General features: G+C 42.9%; 1 protein-coding gene across 3 annotated transcripts; it reads left to right on the top strand.

Annotated features, from left to right (window-relative positions):
* The first annotated feature begins 560 nt into the window (after window positions 1-560).
* Il15ra (interleukin 15 receptor subunit alpha) lies at window positions 561-25924 on the top strand. 3 transcript variants are annotated; one of them, XM_013156257.3, is made up of 7 exons: window positions 561-826; window positions 13201-13395; window positions 15115-15213; window positions 17206-17403; window positions 17998-18030; window positions 23740-23812; window positions 25132-25924. In XM_013156257.3, exons 1-7 carry the CDS (start codon window positions 736-738, stop codon window positions 25244-25246), a joined length of 804 nt encoding a protein of 267 aa, XP_013011711.1. In that variant the 5' UTR covers window positions 561-735; the 3' UTR covers window positions 25247-25924. The 3 variants fall into 3 exon arrangements, with proteins under 3 accessions (XP_013011711.1, XP_013011712.1, NP_001166314.1); NM_001172843.1 differs by having other exon boundaries at window positions 712-826; window positions 23737-23812; window positions 25132-25894; XM_013156258.3 differs by lacking the exon at window positions 15115-15213 and having other exon boundaries at window positions 23737-23812.
* Window positions 25925-27706: the final 1782 nt, after the last annotated feature.

A 27706-nucleotide genomic window follows, 5' to 3' on the forward strand; every position in this document is an offset into this window, starting at 1 on the left:
GCAGCAGGTACAAGGCAAGGCGACCGGGACCGAGTTGGAGCAGGCGCGGTTCGCCGCCACCGCGGAAGCCAGCGTGGGTGGCCGCGGGCAGCGCGCTCTCGGGGAGTGCAGAGCGCCCCGGGCAGGCGACCCGCGCGGACTGCGCGCTTCCCGCAGCTGCTGCACCTCCGCGGTCACCCGAGACGCGGACGCTGACGCCGACGCCGACGCCGAACGGAGAAAACTTTTAAAATTGCAGAAGTCTTGGAGGACACGCGCGGGAGCGAGGCTGAAGTCAAAAGTAAACACCGAACAACAGAGTGTGGAGGGAAAGTTTTCCTCCGACGGCTTCGCCCACGGCCTCTGCAGGGGCCTGGGGGTGGGGGAGACACCTACCGGTGGCTTTCGGAGTCCCCAGATCCAGCAGCCAAGAGGCAAGGCCCCGGGCTTGCGCAGGTAAGATCCCCAGGTCCTGCTGGGCAGGGTCCGGAGGGCTCCGGGGGCAGGAGCGGCGTCACGAGGGTCCCGGCATCGTCGGGGCGTCTTCCAAAGCGGGAGTGGGGGTGCTGAGTCACGGATCTGTCATTGCTTCGTACCTTTCCGCAGCCCTCCGGGGGCTAAAGCAAAAGCGAAAGCGAATGCTCCAGGCCGGCGGCCGGTCCCCAGACGGACTGCGCTCGACACTTCCCCAGGGCCGGGCACTGCACGCGCTGCTAGCGCGGGGCGCCCTGGCGGGGCACTGCAGTGCTGACGGCCATGGTCCCGCGGCAGCTCCGGGGCTGTCGAGTCCACGCCCTCCGCGCCTTACAGCTGCTGCTGTTACTCCTCCGACCGCCGGCGACGCTGGGTAGGGAGCGGCGTGCGCCCGGGCGGGGCCTCGGAGGGGACCAGGGCTCCAGCCGGACGGAACCGCGTCCCTTCTCTCCCCGGGCTGGGAAAAGAGCGGGACGCGGCAGGACGCTAGGTGCTTGCAGGGGGCCGGGGAGGGAGCGGCACCGGCGGGAGGGACACGTGCAGGACGGCGCAGGTGCAGGACGGCGCAGGGACCGCGCAAGGGGCACGAAGGGCACTGCCGTCAGCAGGCTGGCGCTGACACCCGGTCACCCTTGCCAGGGAGCCAGAAACCGAGCCTGGATTTCCTTGAGCCGGGGAGGAAGGCGTTTCTGAGAAGTCTGGTTTGGCAATGGGAGCGGAACTGTCCTGCAACAGCGCTTTGGAAAAGTGTGCTCGCGCTTCTGCGAGGCCACTTGCGCGCGCTGTGCGGGTGTCCTTGCGCCTCAAGCAGTCCCCGAAGGGGTCTGGGCAAAACTGCCCTCGGAACTGTGAAGCAAAAGTAAATTAGATGACAAGATAGCTGGGAATATGGGGTAAGGACTACGTCCCCAAGAAGGAAAAAATCGTGTCTGGCAAGTTACACCTGGGGACCTGGGAACAACTCTAAGATCTTAAGTGGAGAGGAAGCGGCAAGCCGGGACAGGGAGCTTGCGCACCTAGCAAAAGGGAGAAGTTGGTGATGGTTTGATGTACTCGAGAGCGTGAATTGTGTCGTAGATCTAAAGTCGAATGGGTGACTCCAAGGAGTTTTGTTCAAGGAGCTAAAAGAGGGAGGAGAAAAGACAGATTTTAGCTGTGCCCTTGGCCACACAGCTTGTAAAGGAGCTCTTTCCCAGCCTGATAATAACCACGAACTCTTTCCACAGAAAAATGCATGACTGTACATACTTAGGAAATGTGCATAGGATTTGGGGCCAAGGCCATCTGTGAACATCCATGGGAGGTAGCAACTCCGCCACTTCTGTGCCTGTTTTAAACAGCATCCCCTTGATTACATCCAGGGGGACAGCCTGCCCTCCCACCCACAGTTGCTGCCTGGCTTGATCTGAACCCCATAGACCAACGGGGGTTTTGTGAAGTTTCATTTTCTTATGACTGTGATCCTGGATTTCCCCTACATCTGAGAAGCTGAGTTGTTAAGAGACCTGATCAGTTCCTCCCATCTGGCTAGCCAGTGTCCTGCAGCGATTCCTGAGGAAATGCTAGAAGTGGTCAGCCGGTCAGCAGCTCTACTGCAGAGATGCAGCTTCAGTTAGAGCATCTTCCTGGAAGTCACAGGGGAGCGATGGGGGTTAACAGGTCTCTGTAGCTCGGGGCATCACACAGTTTTGCTTTCTGGCCTTTCAAAAATGTTTCTGCCATAGGAGCTGGGGATTTAGCTCAGCGGCATAAGCGCCTGCCTTGTAAGCAGGCAGTTGTGAGTTGGATCCCTGGTACTGATAAAAACGAACAAGACAAAAAAAAAAAAAAATGTTTCTGCCATCAAGCTGCTCTGGATGTATGTTTGTTTGTCTCGTTGTTCAAAACAGCCTCATTAAAGCAGACAGTAAACTACACATATTTAAATTTAAAACATTTAGAGTGAGTGCAAAATTTAGAAATTTAGAGGTAAATGCATAAATTCATGAAACCTACACCACAATCAAGAAAGTAAACATGACTCCCAATACTAGGTTTCCTCATGCCCTGCCTCATCCTTACTGCCGCCTCCCACCCACAACTACTTATCTTCTTTTCTGTTACTATTGCTATATCGCACTTTCTAGAATTTTGTATAAAGGGAATTATACAGCATATACTCTTTATTGTTTACTTCATGCACTCACTAATTATTCTGAGAATCCATCCATGGTGTAACTTGTATCACTAGTTCATTCCCTTCTGTGGCTGAACCCTCCCATCCCATGATTGTGCCAACATTTATCCAGTTAAGCAGCCTTTGGATGGTTTATACTGTGTGGCTTTTATGTGTAAAGTTGCTATGAATATTCATGCTATAGATTTTTGTGTAGGTGTATGCTTTCATTTAGTTTGGGTAAGAAATGGTTAGGAAAGACGTGGCTAATTCATATGGTAGGTGTATGTTTAACTTCTTAAGAAGTTAAACCATTGTCCAAAGTGGTTGTACTATTTTACCTTCCCAGCAGCAGCACAAGAAAGTTCCTCCAGATGGATGTTGGCACTTGGTATGAGAAGCCTTTTAAACTATATGCATTCTAGAGCAGGACCAAGAGATAGAGAGATGGAGGAAGGAAGAAAAAGAATTAAGCTGTGTTACGTACATGTACCAACTTCCCATGATGAATGTAATCATGATGTACCACAAACACGTACTAATAAAAATTCAAAAACTAAACAAATTTTACCCATTCTAATATATATTAGTGGTCTCTCATAGTTTACTTTGCATTTTCATAATTGGTGATGTTGAGCACATTTCCATGTGCTTTTAAGAAGTGCCTTGTGTATCTCTTCTTTAATGAAGTATCTGCTTAAATCTTCTGCCTTTTTAAAAACTGAGTTATATATTTAACAGTTTTGAGAGCTCTTTATATATTTTAGATACAAGCCCTTTACTAGGTATATGATTTGCAAATATTTTCTCAGACTCTGTGGCTTGTCTAGTATTGACTCTCTTAACTCAGTCTTATGAAGAGCAGAAGTCTTTAATTTTAAAGATTCGTTTATTTATTTATTTATTATAATGCTTTTGTGATATATTAAAAAAATCTTTCCTAAGGCCAAGATCATGAAAGTTTTTCTTTGTCTGATTTTCTAGAAGTGTTGTAGTTTTAGGATTCACATTTATGACTGTGATCCATTCTGAGTAAATTTTGTGTATACAGTAATTTGAGGTATGAATTGAAGGTTGTTTATGTTTGTTTGCTTTTTTATGTGAACATATAATTATTCCCAGACCATTTGTTAAAAAGGCTATCTCCTATGTCTTGCTCTTACACGTTTTGAATATGCTATCCGTGTATGTGTAGGTTGGTGGCAGTGTACAAAACATCAACATATAAAAACCAACTGTATGTGTATGTATTCTCACTTAACAATTGAAGATTGAAAATTTTTTCAAACGCTGCTTGTAATAACTTCAAAAGGTATGAAGTTATTAGGGGACAAATCTGACAATAGATGCAAATGATTTCTATACTGAAAAACAACAAACCATTGCTCAGAGAACCTAAGACTAAATCCATGGAGAGAGATACCGTGTCATAGATTTGGAAAATCAATATCGTTAAAGGGTCAAATTTCCCCCAAATCAAAGTTCTTTCAGGCTTTCTTGTAGAAATTGTCAGACTAATTCCAAAATTCCCATGTAAATATGAAAGACCTAGTAGAATCAAAACAACTTTGAAAAATAACTGAATAGGAGGAAATCTCCCTGATTCTGAGACTGGCTGTAAAAGTCCCAGGGTGGTGTTGATGTAGACAATGACAAAGAGCTCATAGGACTGATATGGTATTTTAAAAATGGTCTTAAAAGCAAAAGAGACTCAAATTATTAAATTTGCTACTTGGTTGTATGATTCTGGTCAGAGGTTATAGAGAACAGCATGTTCTTTATTAGTGAATATCAGTCTCCAATCTGTTCATGCTAGTCTTCATACTATGTACAAAATATTGAATGGTTGACACCAACCTAAATGTTCAACACTGGATGGTTACATAAATATGGAGCTATTTTCAAATAGTATGCAGCATATAACTTAATTTTGAGTAGAAGATTTAGAAGTAGTTATCTTTCAACAGGAAAACACTGTATATCACTAGTATGTGTACATGTATATAGTTGTCTGCCTTTTCTTATTTTTTCTGTCATAATTTGGTTCTGCAGGAAGAAAGATGGATTACTAGGTGCCTAGAGGCCTTGATTCTTTTGTTGTGTCAGCTTTACCGTGAGCTTCATGAGAGAAGGAACCGCATATTAGGCTTCTGTATATCTCACATTGTAGGTGATTCAGTATAATAATAAGTGAAAGAAAATGTTGGAATGGTTTCTGACTCTGCTGAGCAAATGGGAGGGGCATGCTGACCTGACAACTTTTGAACTCTGGATAGGAGAGTAGGTCAGGGCTCCTTGTTCCTATTAGACTCTATAAATTGACTTTATGGATAAAGAATCTTGACCACAGGTTCTGGAAAGCAGAAAGAGGAGTGGCCTTAAACACTGTTTTGCTATCTTCATTTAAATGATCATTATGGGTTTTTGTGTATATTTTTAAAGTTATGTGAGAGTTTTAAAACCTCAGCACCTCAAGTTGGATTTAGTTTCTGTTACTTCATTCATTCCAGTATATGTTTTCATAACCTACTAATTTCAAAAATATATCTGTTGTATATGGGGCTTAGAATTGTTAGATACCTGAGGACTGTGAAATGTATGCATTGTCTTCAAGAAACTTACACTATTATAGACTAGGTGAGCTTTGTCTATATTGAATATCTAAAGAGCAAAGCTATGAGAGAGTTTGTAGATATTACAATTGAGGTATCAAAAGTTTCTGGAAATGAAAATTTATGGCTACAGCTAAATGTGTTATCTCCAGTGTAGTAATGAGATAATCTGGCTAAGTGACTGTCTACCACTTGACTGGTTGATTTGGCTGCAGTATACTGATATCTTTATGCATTCAAATATCAACAATTCCTGGGTTTATCTTTGTTTGAGGACCATCCACAATGGAAAGATTCCAAGAAACATTCTTTCACAGAAAAAAAAAAAAAAAAACAGAGTAGATATTGCAAAACCTCCCGCTCTACAAAACTCAGAAATGATGACATCTTTTTAAGTCCATAGTTGATAAATGACATTCAGCTATTTAGCTGGGTGTGATGATGCACACCTGTAATCCCAGCATACGGGAGGGTGAGGCAGGAGGCTGTGAGTTGGAGGCCAGCCTGGACCCACACAGTGAGTTCAAGACCAAGTTGAACTTGAAAGCCAGACCTGCCTCAGCACAAACCTGTTTAAGCCAATAATAATAATAACAATAATAGTAATATTAATAATGTGTTGTGGGGACATGTAACATATACAGGTGAAAAGTATATCACAACAGTAATACAAAGGCTGGGAGGGGAAAAGGAAAGTATATTATTTAAGATTATTAATGCTTTTTCATGTAAAATGGCATGAAATACCCTGAAAAATAAACTGTGAAAAGGTAAAGATATAAACTGTAGACCCTAAAACAGTCTCTAAAATAATACAACGATGAATTATACTTAGTAAGACAACAAAGGAAACAAGACGGCATTATAAAATACATTCAGATAATTCATTACATGATCATCTTGATAGAAAATCCTACAGAATATACAAAACTACTATTAGAGTGAGTTTAGCAAGTCTGCAGAATACACAGTATGGCAAAAAAATCACAATACAAAATACTTGCAACAAACAGTAAGAAATTTAAAATATTACCATTTGCATTGATATCAAAAAATTATGCAATAGTGATATTATTGACAAAAGATATGGTACAGGGAAAAGCACAAAACAGCCATATATGTCGGTGCATGCTTGTAATCCCAGAACTCCAGAGGCTGAGGCAGGAGGATCATTGCAAGTTCAAGACTAGCCTGAGTTACAAAGTGAGCAAGACCCTGTTTCCAAAAGACCAAATATATATATATATATATATATATATATATATATAAAATATTTCTAAAAGAAACTACAGAAAATTTAAATGAAGAGAAATAGTGTTTATAAATTTTAAAATTTATTATTGAAATGTTGATTCTCCCCCAAACTAATCCATACATTGAATGCAGTTCAAGTCAGAATTTCAGCAGGTACTTTTTTTTTTGGTAGAAGTTGATAATATATTGATTCTAAAAGTCAGTAAAAGCTCTAGAAGTGCAGACTGTCTTGAAAGTGATTAACAGAAAGATTTATGTCACTTGGCTTCAGGATTTATTATGAAGCTATACTAATCAAGACAGCACAACATTGTTATCAAGATGAACAAATATATAAGTCTATGGAATAGAAGGTAAATACATACATACTTGGCCCATAGGTAAATACTTGGTTCTAGGTCAGGATCTTATGCAAATACCACTGGAATTATACCATTGCTGGAAGAGGAACAAAAATCTTGCTAAAGTTATGAGAGAGGTTGGCTGTCACAGAGGAAAAGAGTAAAATAGAGTTCCACACATGGCGAGCCAGACATGCCTGAGCCTGAGGCTGAAGGACAGCAGAAAACTCCTCCATCCCACTGGGTGGGCAAGCATCAAGTAACAAGCACAGCAGTCGATGGCCAAAGGTGCATGAAGAGATCCCCTCTCTGGTGGAGGAATGTGGAAGACAAAAGATGAGGGTGGAGCAGGAACAATGGGCAAAGCCCTCAGACATGTTAGCCCCTCACACACGCTGTAAGATAACACTAGAGGAATCTGTAGCACAGAGACAGAAAATCCAAACGCACTGAGTAGATGGGCTCGGTGCTCACTGGCCAGTCCCCATGGGAAGGGAAGAGTGGTAACAACTGTTGACAATAGGAAATAGAGGATCCTACTCTGACAAAAAGAAGATTCTGGGGCTTGGGTGTGGGGATTGATGGATAAATAGATTGTGCTGAAAAAACTCCCGTAGTAAGTTCTTGAAAATATTTAATTATCAGATGCAATTATACATCAGGTTGTATGGTAAAACTAAATACAAGAGGTGAGTGAAGAGAAGATGAGAGTGAAGAGGTCTGGAGTAGCAAAGGAATGGAAGAGCTGCAGAAAAGGCCCAGGACTTGAGCGAATGAGTTTGAGAGAATTTGAGGACAACAGGCATCCCATGTGAGAAGTGACTGGGCCCAGTGGGATCATGAAACAGGAAGGGCTAAGGTGCAGGTCATTTACAGAGGGGTCATTGCAGAGACATCTCGTTCCTGTAGAGTTCCACATGTTTTGGAGGGTTTTCTGTTCCTGGATAAATCAGATGATTGTAGCCCAGCTCTGTGTCCCTGTCATCATACAAATACTTGTCTTGCAAAAAACTATGTATGGAGTGTTTGGTGTAAGGGAGGGATTCTGAGGCTCCCTACCCATCGGAGATTTCAGAATAAGTCACGGCAGGTACTATCAGTTCTCTGGAGATGGTACCCTGACTCTGTGGTTTCACAGTAGTACTTCAGGCCCAGGATGACAACGCTAAAAGGCAAATTTGGGGTAAGCAAGAGAAGGGGGCAGATGAGAAATTTCTATAAGATACAGCTCTACCAAATAAAACCCAGTGTTTTTCTAGACCTTTCTTCAGGGCAGCATGTCACTGATTCTCTAGGGTCACCCATCTGTATCTGGAAGGAAATTACCCAGCCACACATGATGTAAACATACTCAGACTGTTCCAAAGGTCTAGAGCTGGCTAGGGCTTACTCACAAGGAAGGAGTGTCTGATTCCAGACCTGGCCAAGTATTTTTATGGCACTCTACATGCCGTCTTGCTGCCAGACACTTGCAGGGTTGACAAACTAATTTTTATGGTCATTCCTTTTCCTGATCCCTAAGAATTTTTCCATCTATTTAATGTATCACAAAATGCCACAAATGCAGATTTAAGACTTGGGTAGCACAGAGAGTGAGGGAGGGGAGGGGAAGAAGAAGTTAAAAGAATTAAAAATGTGCTATGTATATGTGCCAACTCCTCACAGGAATGAAGTTGTTATATACTGCAAACATGTACTAATAAAAATTTTAAAATACTTTGTAACACAGAGCTACACCCCTGGTACTGCAAAGCTAAACAGACACAGATGAAATTTCTGTGGTTGAGGGTGCAAAAATGCAAAACAACACAGCAATGTGTTCTTGCTTTACACAAGAATGTGCAAAAGAGATACTCATGGATAGGCTCAATCCCATGACATGAAAGGACTATAAACAAGCTTTTTCATAACTGTAAGAGAAATTCTAAATAGATGCTAAAACATCAGTTGCAGTGATGCACCTACAAATATCAGAGGGCAGCAGTGCTCAAGAAATGTGGTTCTTGGACTTTCACCTGGAACCTGGAAATGCAGATTCTCAGGCCCCGCCTCAGACTTGCTGACTCAGGAGCTCTGGAATGGGCTGAGCTTAAATCTGTAGGAACTCTGATCATACTTATCTTCAAGCGGGGAACTTGCTCACACAGTGATCGGAGCTGTTTGCATGGTTGATAGGAGCTGTTCTTTTGAAGGGCAGTTTGGATGGGAAGAGATGTGACATGGAGAAGCAAGAATCACCTGAACTAGTGGAGCTGAGTTGAGACCCATATGAGTCTTTGATCTTCAAGACTCCTGCATTCATGATGAGATGTTCTACTGGACCTCCTCATCGTGCTGTCAAATAGCATGATAGCCAGAGAGTGAAAGAAGTGGCAGCAAAGACCCCACACATTAGAGAAGCTGTCCATCCTGCTGTGAAAGGCCACCATCACCAGGTGGCCACCAGATCTGAGCTGCCACCTCACCACCGTTGGGTGTGAGGGAGAAGGACCGGTCCTCTACTCACTTTCTGTTCTTTGCAACTGGGTAGACTCGGTTCAGTAGAGATGGGAAGTGAGGGTAGGTGAGTATGGCTCAGCTCCACGTGCAGTACAAATCCACCACACTATAAATTTAAGCCAGCTTTCAGGAAACTTTAACAATCATGCTCTCTTTCTTGTTCCATCACGTATTTATTTATTTTTTGGTGCTGGTGCTGGTGCCGGTGATCAAACCCAAGGGCCTGGCTCATGCTAGGCAAGAGCTCTACCATTGAGCCACATCTCCAACATCTCCATCATTCTTTATGTGTAAAGAGACTTCTGGACTGTAAGGAGGACCGCGGTAGACTGCATTCTACTTACGAAGGACTTTTTCCTTCTCTCTCATTTATTCATTTATATTAGTGGAGACTTCAGTATTTCCTTCTTTCCTTTTTTCCTTTTTCTTCTTTCCTTCCTTCCTTCCTTCCTTTCATTCCTTTCCTTTCCATTTCTTTCTTTTCTAGCACTGGGAATCAAACGCAGGACCTTGTGCTTACCAGGCAGGTGGTGTGCCGCTGACTATATCCCTGGCCTGAGTCTTATTCCATTTTGTTCTACTAGTTATAATTTCTGTCTTTTTGTTTTGTTTTGTTTTAATGTTCAAAGTGTCCTAGATTTGGCCAACAGGTTCCTGTTCAACTTGCTCGTCCACCTTTTTAACAAGACATTCTTTGATTAATTTCTTACTTTTTCAAACAACATTTTCAAGGCTTATCATGTGCTTTCCCCATCCCAGTCCTGGATTCTACCTTTTCTCCCCCCAGGGAATCCTGAGTCTTTTTAGAGGCAATCAAGATCTGATATTAGTTCCCCACTGGTAATGTGTCATTGCTTCTAGGCACTAATAGAGGAAAGAGTGGGCACACATGTACACACAAGAGCATGCACACATATATACATAAACACACACCCACACGCTTGCACACAGGCAGCCATACAAGTCCATATACACACTTTTGACTTTTACACTCACATAGGAGTACATGTGTACACACATGTACTATAATTACTTAGGACACCTCCAATCTCCACTTTATTCAAGCAGCATGGAGAACATCTTAGTTATCCATTCTATTTCCAGAGTTGAAACGTCTTCCTCAAGCAGTGAGAAAACTGTATGTAGTGTATTTTACTCATTGGTCACACTGACTTATAACTATGGAGAAGAAAAGGTAAGACAAATGTAGTATTGCATGCTTGTAATTCCAGCACTCTGGGCAGTTCAGGCAGAAGGATCACAAGTTCAAACCCAGTCTGGACAACTTAGTGAGACTCGCAAATAAAAAAAAAAAATAACCAGACTAAGGATGTGGCTCAGTATGAAAGTCCTGAATCCCCAGAATGAAGAAGAAGAGGGTGATGAGGAAAAGAGGAGAGGAGAGGGTTGGAACAAGAAGGTGGAGGAGGAAGAAGAGAAAATGATAGGTGACAATAACTTTAGACCTTCACACCAGCCTGCGTAGCATAAGACAGACTTGGAAGAAAAATCTCCAGATTACAAATACTCATTGTCTATCTAAGATAAAACTAGTGGTTCAGATTGCATCTATAGTGAATCTTTGTATTGTGGTTTATATCTAGATACCCCCAAAGCCCGCATAAGCAGGGCTTTTAAAAAGTGATTGAATTGTGAGGGCACAGTAGCTCAATCTGATGTTAGGAGATGGGGCCTGAGGGGCAGAGATGGGGGGTATGCTGGGGGCAGAGATGCTGGGGGTATGACCTGGTAAGATGTCTCTCTCCCTCCTGCTCCTCCCTTCATGCTGTTGTCTGGCTGTCATGATGACAGCAGTGTGTCCTCTGCTATGATGCATCACTATATTTTCCTGTCATGGGGTCAGCTGACTATAGACTGAAAATGTGAGCCAAAATAAGCCTCTTGCCCTTTAAGTTGTTGTGAGTGTAGAGTATTGTGTCCCAATGATGGTAAAGTGACTAGGACAGATTTGTGGCACTGAGGAATAGACAAAAGAGTACTAGTACTAATAACCAGAGAGCTTGAAGCTGAACTCCCAGAATGACGCAGGTATCTAAAACTAAAAGCAGGTTTCCTTGCTAGGTAGCCTTGGGATAGAAAAGTACTAATGACCGAGCTAATCCAGCCAAATGCAAGGATCTCTCAAATTCATAGCAGGTGATAGGAGGCTTAAAGAGCGCTGAATATTTTTGCTAAGCATATTAAAAATAGCCAGGAAAGTGACAGAGTTGAGATAAAGGCTGGGGAGGTTACCAGTTGAGCATCATTAACCAAGGCCACACAATCCAAAATGGTCCAAAATGTGAAACTTTTGAATGCCAGATACACATGACCTCATGTGATACATCACAAAGTGATGTGCCACAAAGGCTGAAAAAAGGTGACCTAAAAATGATCAGGAGATTCAGAATGTAGACATATGAAATTAAAATTGGTTGGGAGGATTGAACTTGAGGCTTATGTAGTAAGGAAAAATGTTTTGGAAAGAATTCAAGCAAACAAGTTACAATACAAAGACTTGGAGAGGGAGAGATAGGAGGGAAAATGTACATCAACAAAAAATCACAAATATGATACCACCCCCACCCCCACATGGAAATGGCCAATATGTCTGTCTGTTATTTTCAGGCCCTTAGATATTTTTTATGCTTTCTTTGGGAAGGGAAATGGGAGGGAGCCGAGAGCCCTTATACAGGCTACACAAGTGCTGCCACTGAACTATAACCCAGCCCAAGACCCTTAGATAATAAATTGTAAAACTTCATTTCCATGAAGCAGAGTTAGTACACCACTAGTACCCAGGATTTTTAGCTGTAATTTTAGAATCTGAGTCCACTTCCACCTATTACCAAATCGACCTATCTGGGTCACTCCACTTTGCTTCTAGTTTCTTCCCAAAATGTGACAGTAATCAGATGATTTGGCTATATGTACAGAAATAAATCAAATTGAACTCACTATATTAGAAGGTCAGAGTCAAGGCTGCTGTGGCGGCAAAGAGTTCACCCGTTGATTCTTTTAACAAGCCTTCCACGTGTACCTACTCTTGCCAGGTCCTGTATAGGCCCAGGAATATGATGTTGAATGATACTTACCTTCCACAAAATCAGAAGACAGATGATGAGACATCATTAATTATATAATCTTGATGTCTTGATGTAAACTGTGAAGGAGGTTACAGAGAGAAACACAGAACTATGAGACCAGGTTCACTGGGTAGGTGAAGAAAGGTTTTCCTTTGGAAAGAGGTTGTAGTCAGCTAGGAAGAACAGTGAATCATAGCCAGCCGAGAGTGTGGTAGTGGGTTGTGCATGTGTATGGGGGTAGACAGGGGAACCAAAGGCCACTGTGATGGGGGAAAACAATGGGGGGGGGTCTGGCAGAACCTTGAAGCCTTCTTAAGGATTTCAGTTTCCATTCTAGAAGCAGTAGGCAGCTGGGGAAAAGCAGAGTTATTGAATATGTATTTTTAAAGACTGCACTGGCTTCCTTGTGGAAGTGGTCAAAGGCTTGTGTCACAGACAGGAGGACTTGTAGGGAGACAGATTTGGAGGGTATCGGTGTGGATCAGCATCATTAACAATGTGACATTCCCAAATGAGCTCAAAGGCTTGGTCCAGTGTGGACAGAGAGTGTGTGGGCTTAGAGATGGATGAGAAATGGAGTGAGGGAGATTTGTTCTTGACACCCCACAGTGTCTAGCTAGCTTATTGGCTGACATTTATGGCAGACTTTTGGAATGCTTCTACACATATGGTGGATGTCCTTCCTGATCACCTTCCTGGGCATTGACAATAAAGTTCTATATTGAGGCCCATTGGTTTCCTAGGGAACCCCTCTTGACAAGCTCAAGTCTTCTCATCCTACCCGTCCCATCCTTTTGCAGGTACCACGTGTCCTACCCCTACATCTGTTGAACATGCAGACATCCAGGTCAAGAGTTACAACTTGCACTCCAGGGAGCGATATGTTTGTAACTCTGGTTTCAAGAGGAAAGCTGGCACATCCAGCTTGACCGAGTGTGTGTTTAACAAGTCTGCAAATATTGCCCATTGGACAACACCCAATCTCAAGTGCATCAGTAAGTAGCCAGTTCCCCACGGGTATCCCCAAGGGTATCCCCAGTATCCTCCCACGGCTAAACAGAGAGCAGAGCTACAATGTGCTAACCAGATGATCCCATTGCATGCCAAGAAATCAGTGTTGAGGTCTGAAGTTAAATACATCTTCAGGCCTCTAAGCAGCGCTCCTGGACATAGAAATATCCAGGCCTTCTGGTCATACAACTCCAGGTTCGGATTCCGGTTCTCCACTTCTTGTATTTATTAACTTTCTGGAACTCTGGTTGGTCTTCTAAAAGTTGGCTCTGATGTCAGTACTGTGTTGTAGAATTAAGTTGGCCCTGGTAAATATTAACAGTTACTACCATCAGTGCCTGTTTTGAAATGATAACAAGACTTGACTGCAGACAGCACATGCTCATGAGCAGATTTGCTTCCAGGGAGACTTTTGGGCTTGTCACTTGGACTACAGGAAATACTCACTGTTCCTGTGCATTGGGACTCAACCAGGGGACCAGGATGGAGCAGAATTTCCCTTGGCTTAGACACTTGTGTAGAGTGAAGCTCAACAGCAAAGATGAGAGTGGCTGCAAGAATCAATTTTCTTTAACCATCCACAACTGGATAATCATCCTGAAAGAAGCCAAACACTTTGTGGGTAGAAGCTACTCAATGCAGTTTCCAGGAATACTAAGCCCTGTTCTGCTCCCCTCTTCCTTCCTAGAGAAAAATAGAAAGGCAGCAGTCTTGCAGGAGTTCTGATTTGCCAAGCACTCATTGTTGCTCAGCGCTTACCCAACTGCAGCTGAAAACATTCTCACTGACTACTTGTGAAGATGCCTAGTTCCTCTCTGGGACAGGGGTTGGGAGGCAGCCAGCCTACTGCAGGCTCCATCTGCTGGAAACTTTTGGAATAGCCAGACTTGCTTAAGGAATTTGTGGTGTTAGATGACCTGCTCCCCTCCTGCTTCTAGAATGCGAGTCAGACAGATGTCAGAGGGATGGGAAGAGGGAATCATACCACTTGTTTCCAGGAATCTCATGGCTAGGAATGCAGCACATAGTGGCGCTGAATGCAGTTGAAAGGCAAAAACCCAGTGAAGTCAGGGACAAGCAGTGACTCTGAAGCAGAGGCGGAAAATCAGGGCTATTCCACTGGTGGGAAAGTTGTGTTTCCTCAAATCTCCATATCCTTTGGGTGAATGAATCCAGAATGGAGAAGAGCTGCAGGCTCTGAACAAGGCTATGAGTGAAGAGGAAAAAAGGAACCTGGAACCAGTTTAGAACCCATAGTCTGGAAGAATCTCTAGGTAATCTGATTGGAAGATTCCACTCCTCAAACTTTTATGGCTAACAACTGATTTCATTTTCCCCCAGTCTCTTATACTTTTTTTCCTGCTAAACAAATGGGATCTAGTGACATATCATTTATTTTCCCATGAAAAACTGAGACTCAAACTGAGCTGATAGCATATTATGTCCAGCCCAAAATTTAAAAATGTTATGCTTAACCTGTGCAGTCATTTTGAAAATATTAGAAAAGTCATTTGCAATCTGTTTGGGCCTTTGGGTTGGGAAACATTAATTGTTTTTTTCCTGTTGTTCTAACTTGTCCTAGGAAGTCAGATAACACTATTATAAATTTAAATATTGATTTTTTTTTAATTTAGTTGTGCTCTGAAGCTACCCCAGTTTCCACCTTTGGAATCATAAATTCTATGTGGTTATCCTCTCTCCAGGAGATCCCTCCCTGACTCACCAAAAGCCAGTGCCACCCTCCACAATAGTGACAGCAAGGGTGACCCCAGAGCCAGAGAGCCCCTCCCCTGCTGGAAAAGGTAGGAATATTGGGAACTTCAAAGACTACCATCTCCAGCCCCCACACCCTACACCACCCTCACAGATTCATGGACCACTGTTGGTGTTCCTTTGCAGCCTCAGGCAATAGAACCCATTGGGTTTTGTTTGTTTTTTAATTAAAATTAAGCATAAGAACTTACAAGGGCTAGATGTTTTTTTAAAAACCAAAGTTGGTTTGATTTCACATGTATTCACATGATTTCACATGTGGGTCAGAATCCACAATTAATACGTCAGACCTTAATTAGTTGTAGACACTTACCCTTGTGAAGAACTGGGGAGGGTGTGAGATTTGACTTCGCTTTTTTATTAGCCTGCTGTAGTGCCATGGGAGCTGACACAGCAGAGGAGAGACAAAAGACTTTCATACACAACACACAGGCAGCAAGAGCATCAGCATATTCACATCAATTCCTTGTCTCTCTGGCCCTCAAGGATAACATAAGCAGACCTTCAGAGAGGAAGCCTGGACTCAGGGGACCTGAATGTTTTATAATTGACAGCAAACATGTCTGCTCGTCTCCAGAAGGTGGTGGTGTTTGTCTTCTAAGGCACTGCTACTTACACATCCTAGAGAAGACTGTCCAGGCAAAGGGTTGTTAGGCAAGATGTGTAGCAATATGAGGAACCCACGGAGAGTTATGTCCTCTGGGTCCTAAGCATCAGCAAAGTAACAATGATGTTTTCCTATTGAAGCATTACACAAAACCACTATATATGTATTTAGTCCTGAGTTTTAGATAACCTCCTATTCCAATTTCTTCAGCACTCTTTTTGATTGTCAAAAAGTTTGAAATCTGGTGTGCTAAATATCTTGGGATCATATGCCCTACATCCTATGGTACCCTTATTTTATATTTAACTCCTGATTTTTAAATGTCACATCATCTAGTTTGTGTCTTTCTCCAGCCATTTGTCCTCTCCTTTCCTCAGGTATGGGCATCTCTGTTTCTGTACATTCTGCCCTGCTTGGTCACACTTTCCCAGAGCCCTGGGCAGTGTGATCACTGACGAACTCTAATTGGTCTGGGGTAACCTTGGAATTAGGGTCTCTTAAAGCTTCCCAGCTCTAATACCCTTAGCCTGAATTGAGGACTATAGCTTGAGGAAGGATGGAGAGGCTTAAAAAAGGGTTCTGACATTGACCTCAGCCTGGCTTATATACTGAGACACCATCTCAAAATAAATGAATAAGAGTCGTCCTTCTGGCAAGTGACTTGTTTGCAAAGTGACTTGGTGGTAAGAGATTGAGATACTGGCTTACATTTGGAATAAAAGCTCCTTTAATCTGACTCACATCAGGATCACTCACAAGATGAGAATGATCTAGTAATTTCTACAAGCCCTGGCTCTAGGACTCAGACATTCAGTGGGTTGCCCATTGCTGAGACAAAACTATGCTCTCAAAGCCTCAGATGCAAGCATAACCTTTGACATGTGTGGCTTGGCTAATGGCACTTGGACGTCAATGCTCTTGGGGTATTCTGTCTGCTGGCAGCTTGGGCGGGTGAGGTACCAACAAAGCATTAACGGGTACAGAACTTCTCAAAACATGTGGCTGAGAGAACATGGGGATACAGGTCACACAGGCCGCGCCAGGCCTCTCTCAGTGCTTTGTTCCAGGGCTACATTTCTCAAGTTCCATATTTGTTGCAGTGAAAGGCCAATTTTTTCATAGAAAGTTATGTCATGCCTTACTGTTCAGGTGTAGCCATCTGCCAGTCAGAAGCAAAGAAAAACCTAAATGCCAGGCAGCCTCCTCTCGTAAGATCCAAGCTAAACCCCTATGCTTCTTTCACAAGTCCAGTGACCTGAGTGGATGAATGTATAACCCACTAAAGGCCAGTTTGCTAGGAGAGGGCTGGTCAGAGTGGGCTCAGTGGAATAAGTCCCCATGTTCACCCTTTGCTAGAACTGAGAAGACACTAGTGCAAGCATTTATGTTCTACCTGTCTTGAAATTTTCTACAGAGCCAGCAGCTTTATCTCCTAAGTCAGCCACCACACTGGCCACAGAGACAGCCACTGTACCGGGGCCTTGGCTGATGGCATCCACACTACCTTCTGTAAACACCACGGGGCTAGGCAGTCATGAGCCCTCCCAAACCCCATCTCAGACAACAGCAATGACCTTGGAGCACATGCCCTCTACTTCCCACGAGACACCAGGTTAGCAGAAGCTTTGCCTGAAGTCAGGCCAGTTCCCCACTTTCTGCTTCTGAAACTCGGATTCAGATCTGGCACACGATGTCTGAATAGCTTTATACTTTCAGTCCAAAGTCAGAACTGACCAAGCTACTCTGCTTGCTTCTACCTTCTGTAGCGCCTTAACCCGGCATGTCTTCTTGTGTCCCGCCATCGGTTCAGCAAGGGCGTCTTGAAATGAAACACCCCTCTCAGATGGGACATGGCTAACCTTCTTAACATGCTTGGCAGAATCTGTGCTAGGGCAGAACCTCTGAATGCTGGCTGCACGCTCCCACTGTGGGAGGGAGGTGGAAGCATTCCACAGTCTGGAGTCATGGCAGAAGCCCTCTGCAATCTGTCTGACCCTTCTCTAAGGCATGTCTGGTTCTTGGATGCAGCCTAGTGCCTCAGTGAGTTACGCTGCTTGTTCTTTGCTCAGACCAGTTTGGTTATGTTAGCTGTATGTTGCCTTAGGTTCTGAGATGAGATCAGCATTGTCCATTGTTTCTCCAACTTCTGCAATTCTAGTACCCTTAGGAGCCCTGCCTTGATTGAACTGTTCTCTCTCTTCTACAGGTGCTCCTTCACACAGCTCCAGAGGTGGAACAGGTGAGTACTTTCATTCATCTGGTGTGTTTATTATGATCAGGGCGACCCCAGACCTGTAAGCTGGGTAGCCCTGAGCAAGGCCCATCAGCACATCACTGATGGTGTCCTTTTTCTCTCTTAGAAGTATCAGCCAAGTATGGTGGTACAAGGCAGATGCAGTGGTACATACCAGTAATCTCATTACTTGTAAGGCTGAGGCCGGAGGATTACCGCAAGTTTGAGGCTAGCCTGGACTACATAGTGAGTTAAAGGCCAGTCTGAACTACATAGCATGACCTTATCTCAAAAAAAAGTGTCTCTATCATATAAGTTATATAAAAGTTATATAATGTTCCGCCAATGAAATCCTTCATTTGCCATGACTGTCTTAGTACTGGTAGCTTCTGTCAGGCTACTAATGTTGAAACCAGAGAGTTGATGCCCACAAAAAGGGTTTCCTGATTCAGCTGTTCACAGGTCTCCTCAACCAGGCTAGATCTGTGTCCAGGACATATTATGAAACCACTCTGCCTGCTGCTGCCACCAAGATGAAGCTGCCCAGCTAAAAGCTGTGTAGACCTCTCCCAGGATGGGCAGCATGCACTTCGCAGAGAGGCTGTCCAGATTCCTCAGCACAAAGGCTTCTTTTAAACAAAGAAAAAGACAGAAGACACAGGGTTAAAGAACCAAAGAAAATATGGGAGTATAAGAGGAAACAGAAAAATGGAAGAAAAAGATAAAAAGGGAGGAGAGGTAAGCTTAAAGAAGAAAGGAAGACAAAGAATGGAACCCAAGAGGCAGAGAGAGGTAGAGCTGGAGTGTGGCTCTGTAATCGAGCATCTGTTCAGTACTTGGAAGTCCTTGGGTTTAATTCTAGGCACTGAAAAAAAAAAAACAACCAAAACAAAACAGGGAGACAGAAATACAGGCAGTGATAAAGAATCTAATACTTTAGTATGATAAGCTTTAAAAAGGAGAGAAAAAAACACAGCGTGATGAGAGCAAAAAATACTTGTTTTCTATTCATAACTTTTCACCCTAGATGGGTCACATTTTGTACATATCTGCATTAAGTGTCATCTAGGGAAAATGTGGCTTTGGATACAATGGCAGTTAGTTGGTAACAATGATTTTTTTAACCAACTCGTGTACAAAGACAAAAACTTTAGAAAGGCTCTTTGAGGAGCATTTTCATGAAAAACATTGTGACATTTAATGACAAGGACATGGAAACAATACATGTTCACGATTTAAGAGGAGAGCAACAGACAAAGCAACCAACCTAATATTCCTCCTTATATTACATTCTGCACTAATCTTTCCACAGTCTTACATTTTTATTTTTTTTAACTAGTAATATTTTGTACCTGGTCTAAAAATCAAATGTCACAAAGGAAATACAGTAAAAAGTCCCATATCTGACTCGAAACATCTTTGCAGAAAGGAAGCAGACTTCTGCACATCCTTCCAGAGAGGCAATGTAAGAGCAAGCACAGAAAACATGTGACGCTGACGGCTGTTTCATTTTCACCTTTCTGCCCCTGCCTTTCACTCGGTGGCCTGTCCTGAACACCCTTCCACACCAGTACACAAAGCTTGCCTTGTTCTTTTGGACAGCCATAGTATATTTCACTGTGAAAATCTCCCTCTTTACATATGTGACTGCTTACAGTCTTTGGATATATTACAAACAGTGACTAGTAGAAAACCTAGAAGTACAGACACATCTATAGGATAAAAGGGCTACATGTAAAAAGTTCTATTCTTCAAGCAACTATTTGATTATAATCTGTACTAAATTATGATGTTTCTGGTTTGTGACTTTCACTAGATTAAAATATTAAAAATTCTTATTCAAGTTCTTTTTTTCTTTTTTTTTCTTTTTTTGTCTTTTTGAGACAGGGTGTCTCTATGCAGTTCAGGCTGACCTTGAGCTCACTTTGTAGCCCAGGCTGCTCTCAAACTCACAATGATCTCCTTGCCTCAGTCTCTCAAGTGCTGAGATTACAGGCATGCACCACCATGCCTGGTTTCTCATTCAACTTCCGAAATGTAAATATCACCTGAATACCTATACTTTACTTGTGCATAACAGGAATTGTGGAAATATAGAGATTTAAAAAATATTTTAAACTTTCATGTGTAAAGTTTCCTTCTTGTGAACTCTCTATAAAAATACCTGGGAGTGGTAGTATGTGCCTGTAATCCCAGCACCCTGGGAGATGAGGCAGGAGGATTGCTTATCTGGGCAAATAAGCAAGATAGCAAGAGCCTATGTCAAAATAAAAAATAACACGACTGAAGATGTAGCTCAGTGGAATGCACTGGATGCAGTCCATAGTCCTGGGGTGGGGGAGGCCAGCATGCCAGCTGCAATAGTGGTTTTTTGTTTTGTTTTGTTTTGTTTTGTTTTGTTTTGTTTGCGGTGCTGGGGATTGAACTCAATTTGCGCTTGCCAGGCAGGCACTTTATGCTGCTGAGCTAAATCCCCAGCCCTGCAATACGGTTTATACCGCCCTGTTCATTTAGTGCACTATTAGTGTATTTTGCAGAATATTATTATGCTTCTACTCTTCCATCTCTAAAATAAACTTGTTGCAGTCAATATGTTCAGCCTTTGACAGGAGCTTTTTCTGTCTTTGTGTCACTCATCTGCTCATTCAATATAAAGTAATTTCCTTTTCTATGTTACAGTCCTAAACTATGAAATGCAAATTTTTCATTAAAAAAATCAAGTGCCACTTTAAATTTACTTCAATCTATGGAATTTTAAAGGTTAAACTCAAACAATTGAGTATGTGGGCTGAACCCAACAATTTTATTTCATTTTACTTTAATATTTTAGTTCAGTTTAGTTTGCAGTGTTGGGGATAGAACCTAGGGCTTACTGCATGGGAAGCACGCTGAATCTCTAAATTCCCTTCCTAGCCCTGACCCTGACACTGTGTGCCTAGTACAATAAGAGGGAATGAAGAAGCCATAGCCCAGGAGTACTGAATTGATGGACTCTCCTGTTAAAACTGCCTCCTCTGATGCACGCACACAGCACTGTGGTCACTGGAACAATAGCACTTGCCAAGTTTGCCACAGTACTACAAGGAAGGACTGACTCTCCCTGTAGGTTCCCAGAGGATGTCACTCCATCCACAACAGACACTGACACTGTGTGCCCAGCTGCCGTCTCCATCTAGATCCAGCTGGCACCGAAGGCTAAATCGAGGGAGAGCCATGACCCTTCTGGCCTCAAGCACAATAATCAAGTTTTTCTCCTCTACTCCCTTCTTTTTTGAGACAGGGTTTCACTATGCAGTTCAGGCTGTCCTTGAACTGACTCTGTAGCCCACACTGGCTTTGAACTCACAGTGATCCTCCTGCCTTGGTCTCCTGAGTGCTGGGATTACAGGCAGGTGCCGCCAAGCCCGGCCTTCCTTCCTGCCTTCATTGCACCAAATCTTCCTTCAAATCCACCCTCTAACAGAAAGCTAGTGGGCTTGTCAGGTTAATTTATTGTCATGGTGATTCAGTTTCAGTTTCTTTACTAACTGAAAAGGAGGTTCAGGGTCTGGGTTAAGTCACCGAATTCCATTTGCTTTGCTTCTCCCTTGGTACAGCAGCCTTCTGGTCTCTTGAGCTTAAGTCTGCAGTTTTTCCTATTCAGTGAGAAACAGGAAGAAGCACAGTGAAAGTAGAAGTGCGGTTCCTAAAACTGCCTTTTCCAATAAGTCACTCCCCAAACAGTAAATGGAAGCCAAGCTGTTCAGTAATGTGGAACACCATTTACAAGAAGGTACAACACATCTGCTAAAAATGTGTTTCCTTTTTTTTGTCATAATGATTACTGTTAAGTCTGAAAATTCAAAACTCTTTCACTAATTTCTCCTATTTTGTTACTTCTTTTGTAACAACTTTTCTATATTTACTTACAATTTAGGAATTATTTCTGTAATCTTACTGTTTCTTCTAATCATAATGTCGTTGCAAAAATAGTTTTTGAAACAAAATTAACACTATCTTTAATCGCAGCATTTTTTTTTTTTTGTCTTTTTTGAGATGGGGTCTCGCCGTGCAGTTCAGCAATCCTCCTGCCTCAGCCTCCCGAGTGCTGGGATTACAGGCGTGAGCTACCATGCCCATCCCATCATTCAACATCTTAGTGTACTGCTTATTCCTCAAGACTTGCTTTGCTCCAGGAATAGTGGAGGCACATCTGTAATCCCAGCCAGTAAGGGGGCCGAGGAAGGAGTTCAAGAAAGTTCAAGAAAACCTGGGCAATTTAGTGACCTCCCTGTCTCAAAACAAACAAACAAAAAAACCTAAAGAAACTTTTGTGTATAGGGTATAGCTTATCAGAGACTATTTTGGATTTGTCTTTATTTCAACTAGCTACTTTCTACTCCAAATACTTTAAACATCTTTCCATGTTAATGCATGTACCCAAATTTCATAGTTTTGGTGGGTGAATAATATTCCATTATGTGATATACCACATTAATTACTTTTCTATTGAGATTTAGATGAACATCTTGAACATTTTTTTCTTTTCTCATTTTCTCTTTTTAACATCTTGAAAATTATCTTAAACAATATTGGACTGAATAACTTTCTAGTAGAATTAGAATATCTCAGGGCCTAGACTTCTGTTGTATCTTGCAAACTGCCCGTGAGAAAAACTGGACCAGTCTACACCTTGGTCACAGGGGCTGAAGGTCTCCCCACTTCCCAGTGTTCAGCTGTTCTACACTAAAGATGTACTCAAAGGTCAGGCCTTGCAAATGTTTCTGGTATACAAGCCATGGGCTTGGTCCTGGAGATTTGGTGGCCCCTGAACTGTATGTGACTGCAGCTCCTCGGTGAGGATGCAGCTTCTCCAGATGTTCACCCTTGTTACCTGCAAGAGGGCAACTGGTTGATTTTTGCAGGAAATTTCACAATAGTAAGGTGAAATTCCAAGTGGGAAAGTTGTTTTTAACATCTCTGTTCCCACTACACTTGAGCCTCCTTGCTTACCTGCAGAGACCTCCCCGTCCTGCCTTGTCTGATGATTCTCAGGTTAAGTCAGGGCTGCTCAGCCAACTCTCATAGGTGACCCTAGACTCTGTACCCCTCCCATGAACTCAAATGTTTCTCCCTTTCCTTGGTCTTTACCTTACCTTCCTCTTACCTGTGACACTGGCTCTAACACCTCTTTCTTCTTACCATTCTTCTTCCACCATAAAGTTGCATATTAAGAAGGAAATCTGTATGGAATTGGACAGCAGATCGCACTGGATGCTCATGTTCCTAAAGCAGTGAAGTTGAAGGAAAAAAACGACTTTGGGAGGAGCATCTCCGTCTCTCTTTCCTCCACCCAGGACATAGAAGCCCAAGCACCTGCTCCAATGCTGATCTCTCCATCTTTCCCATCACCCTGCTATCATCTGGAGCCCCTTCCTTTCCCTCCTGATCTGCTTCCATCCCTGTTCTTACCCCCATGCTTAAGAGCCAGGCCCAAGAAGGACCAGGACCAGGGGTCTGGAAGTTCAACCATCTGTGCTGGCAGCAAGGGAGTATGCTTTTGCCTAGAACAAATTAAACTGCAGGGCCCTGAAGAAATTTGTTAATGATAGCAAGTTGGTTGGAAAAAGCATTTGAATCTATGTTCAAGGATGGACATTGCTAAGAATTAACTGATTCTAAGCGAGGACCTGGAATTCTCACATGGTTCCACTCATTTCTGCTCTTTTACAGTAGCCATCTCAACATCTGTTGCTGTGATTTTTGCAGTGATTGCGGTACTCGTGCTGGTATGGTACTTTAGATCAAGGTGAGTGACACGGGAGAACCAGAGTCTTCCTTCCTATAGTAAAGTGCCGTACTATGAAGATTCTGAGATGCCCCAAGGAAGACTCTCACGGTCAGCCCCTTCTGTATCAGTCCAAAGAAGCATTGAGGCTGTGCAGGATTGACTCAGTCTTAGAGAGCCTTCACTACCCCCATTCCAGGCCATTAGTGTGAAAGGGGGCAGCCAGAGCCTGGCTGATGATGTAGGTGACAAAGTTCCTCAAAGCCAATTCTTAAAGAAAGAAGGGAGCCAGAGGTGTAAGTGGGTGTGTGGTAAAGTGTGCACTTAGAATGTGTGGCACAAGTACTGGGTTCAGGGCTGGGATATAGCTCAGTGGTGCAGTGCTTGCCTGGCCGGTGCAAGGGGTTGAGTTCAAGTCCCACTACCCATCCCCCCAAAAAGTACTGGGTTTGATACCCAACAACCCACCCCAAAAGAATACACTCAATGACCGATATGATGAATATGCAATCTGTATATTGTTCTTACGATATACTCTTCTGAATATTATTCTCGTGTGTGTCCATTCAATATGGGCATACTTCTTCATGGTGAACTTAATTCCATATTTCTAGCATTTATATTTCTGCATTTCAGTTTGTGCAATGTTTCTGCCACTTGCTGAAATATCAGATTTGTTTCTGATTTTTTGAGATAGGATCTCACCATGTAATTCAGGCTGGCCATGAATGCACAATGTAATACAGGCTGTCCTCAAACTTGTGGTAATCCTCCCGCTCAGCCTCCAAACCTGCATCTGCTGGGATTACAGATAGGGACCACCATGTCTGACATTTTTATCATTCTTTACCCAAACCCTCAATCAAAAGGCAACACTTGCACTTCCACTCTTTTTATTCACAGCTGATTAGTATATATATTTTAAACACTTAAACAAAGTGCTGAGGACGGTTTTAAGTCATCTGTATCAACATGATCAGGTCTGGTCTGTCCAGACTTCTGGTTACTCTTTCCTTTTCTTGTCCCTGCCATCTGCATTTCTTTTCAGCAAATGATTAGCAAAAGGTCCGGAAAGAGTGAATATGGCATGAATCATGCCAACAACACTGCTAAATCTTTGGTGAATGAAAGGTTGCAAAACCAAAGTAGGACTGAAATACTACCTGCACATTTAGGCATTCCAGGTTTCCCGTCTCTGATCATTGAGGACTAAGTGTTTTCTGATTATTGTGGACGGAGTCTATGTCTGTTAGTATTATCTACCCAAGCTGGATATGTACGTTTAATAGAAAGGATGACCCACTTATCTTTTTAAAACCTGTGAATTATCGGCTTTGCAGGAATATTCCCCAGCCACGTGCTATTGAAATGGAAACTGTGGAAGCAATCCCGATGGCTGGGGATACCAGCAGCAGAGAGGAAGACACAGGAAGACACAGTCCACTCAACCTCTGAAACTCAGGAAAACTAGCCAGGCTAAGCCTGGAGCGAAGGCTCCATCTCTGCGTTAGATGAAAAGCAACTGGGAGATACCAGGAAAAGGCCCAGCAGGATAATCAGAGGGCTCTGGCTTGATCTCATGGACTGTGCCTGGGCACATCCCAAAGGATTGAGCAGGTTCTCCTGCACCCAGCGGACGCTGCCCACCTGGCTGGCCTGAGTACACAGCCAGCTTCCCAAAATCCAAGCAGCTGCAGTTCTCCCTGGAGGGCTGAAGGCCCTGGAGGCCTCTCATTTCACTCTGACATTGATTCAGGACAGCTGAACCACTTGACTGTCTTCTCCATACCTCATCCTGACTTGCATTCTACAGAGAACAAGAACATTCTACAGAGAACAAGACTGTGGCTGTCTGATAATTACAAGGCTCTTGCTGGCTTGGGAAGACGGCAGCATTAGAGTTCCTCAAAATTCTCTCCTGTGTGCATTTAAAGGGAGCTGAGAAAGGCAGTAAACACATTGAGCCAGTGAATTCTTCTGCTATAAAGGAGAATTGAACTCAGTGACGTTTTACATATGTATGCTTTTGTATTTATACTTTCCTATTTGTTATAGCTACATGTATATATGATTTATATTTTGAAAGTGTACCTTGTATAAACAAAATAAAATATCTATTTTCAGTATTAAAAATGCACTAAAAGAATTATCAAAGCGAAATGTTCCACAAAGGAAAACAAGACAAAGAGTAGGAATGCAGAATTCAGAATGATTAACCTTGGGTTTTCTTTCTAAAAAGAGAAACCATGCATAGAGCTGGCACAGACTACGGATTTGTCACATAATTTGTAGCTGAAGAGAAGCAACATGATCTAATCATAGGCCTAATTCTATCTCATTTTACAGATAAGAAAACTGTAGACTAGAAAAGTTGGCCAAGGTCACACAGCTCAACTAATGCCAGAGCTTGAACAGAACTGGTACTGGCGTTAGGGGAGGAGAGGAGCAGGGCTGACTGGAAACTGACTGCCCACCACTCCCTGTATTTCCAGGGTAGCGAGGAGCCGCCACAAGCTTTTGGAAGGTAGGCATGGACACGGCGTCCCATCAACATGCAGCTGGAAGCGCTCCAGATGTCACTTCTCACAGACTTCCCAAATCATCAGTTTAGGGATTTTCATCAAAATTAACAGAAGCTTTTCCACATCGCTGCTTGGGCTTGCTCACAGCATGGTGGTCTTGGTCCAGTCAGATTGCTCACAAGGTGACTGAGAGAGTAGAAACTGTCAGGCCCCTTAAAGATTAGACCAGAAACCACTGCACAGCACTGGTGTTGCATTACACTGATCAAAGCAAGCCCCAAGGCCAGTTCAGGTTCAAGAGAAGGAGCATGACAAATGGAGAGAAGGGCTCAAGGGAAGCCATTTTTGTTACCGTCTACCATACTTGGCAGGGCCATTGGCAAACAAAACTTTTTTCTGTATTCAGCACTCTGTAAACACCAATATATCCTGGATGAATGAATGAACATGATGTAGGGTTTAGCACCTGCTATTCAGAAGGATCTATTTATTTATTTTCTTTTTTTCTTTTGAGACAGGGTCTTGCTATGCAGTTCAGGCCGGCCGGCCTTGAGTTTGCATCCATCCTCTTGTCTCAGCCTCCCAAGTGCTGGCATTACAGGCATGTGCCACCAGGCCCAGCAACACTCATTTCTAAAATTAATATTTGAAGTTGAAAAGGTACATAAAAGTCCAATGGACCTGAAAGCTCTGCAGTTATTAAGCTGTTAGCCCAAATGTCACCAGCTGGCTCTACCTCTAAATAATACACATGCTTTCCTTCCCTCATTTCTTGCCCTCCACAAATGTTTTCTACGAAGACAATTGATCATTCATCTTTCATATTTTGCCTTGATTTTCCTTGATCAAAAAATAAGATTCTTTTAGCTTCTTGTCTTTAAAAATATTCTTCTAGAAATTAAAAAGTAGCAAAACAGGAATCAACATACACACTTAAATATATCCCCATGTCTCTAATGGCCCACTCCACTTCATTAAGGGCCTTTTACTGTTAGACAAGAGTTCATCATGGCTTTAGAATAAATTTTTTTTAAAAGCAATTAGCACTCTGAGTCTACTTGTCTTCCCACACAAGTCTGTGCCCCTTTGAGGCAGGAGCAGCCCAATTCAAACCATAGATTCCTCTGCCTTCACCACTTGATACTCAAATTAATATGCGAATACTGTTCCAGAATTTATACACAAGAAGACACTATACTTAGTGTACTCCTTCCTTCCCCTAATAGTCTTCCAAATTTTTTTCCCTTTGAACAGATTTTATTTTCATTACTTGTCACTGAAACCTTCCTGATATGTGCCAGGCAGACCTATGGAGAATGACAGAGAGGCAGGGAAGTAATGCAGATCTGTGCTTGGTTATGTGCCCTAGAGAGGAGAAAAAGGGCAGGTTTCA

This window comes from Cavia porcellus, unplaced genomic scaffold, assembly GCF_034190915.1.
Source record: "Cavia porcellus strain 051 isolate PalLab524CR breed Dunkin Hartley unplaced genomic scaffold, mCavPor4.1 scaffold_13, whole genome shotgun sequence".
NCBI lineage: Eukaryota > Metazoa > Chordata > Mammalia > Rodentia > Caviidae > Cavia > Cavia porcellus.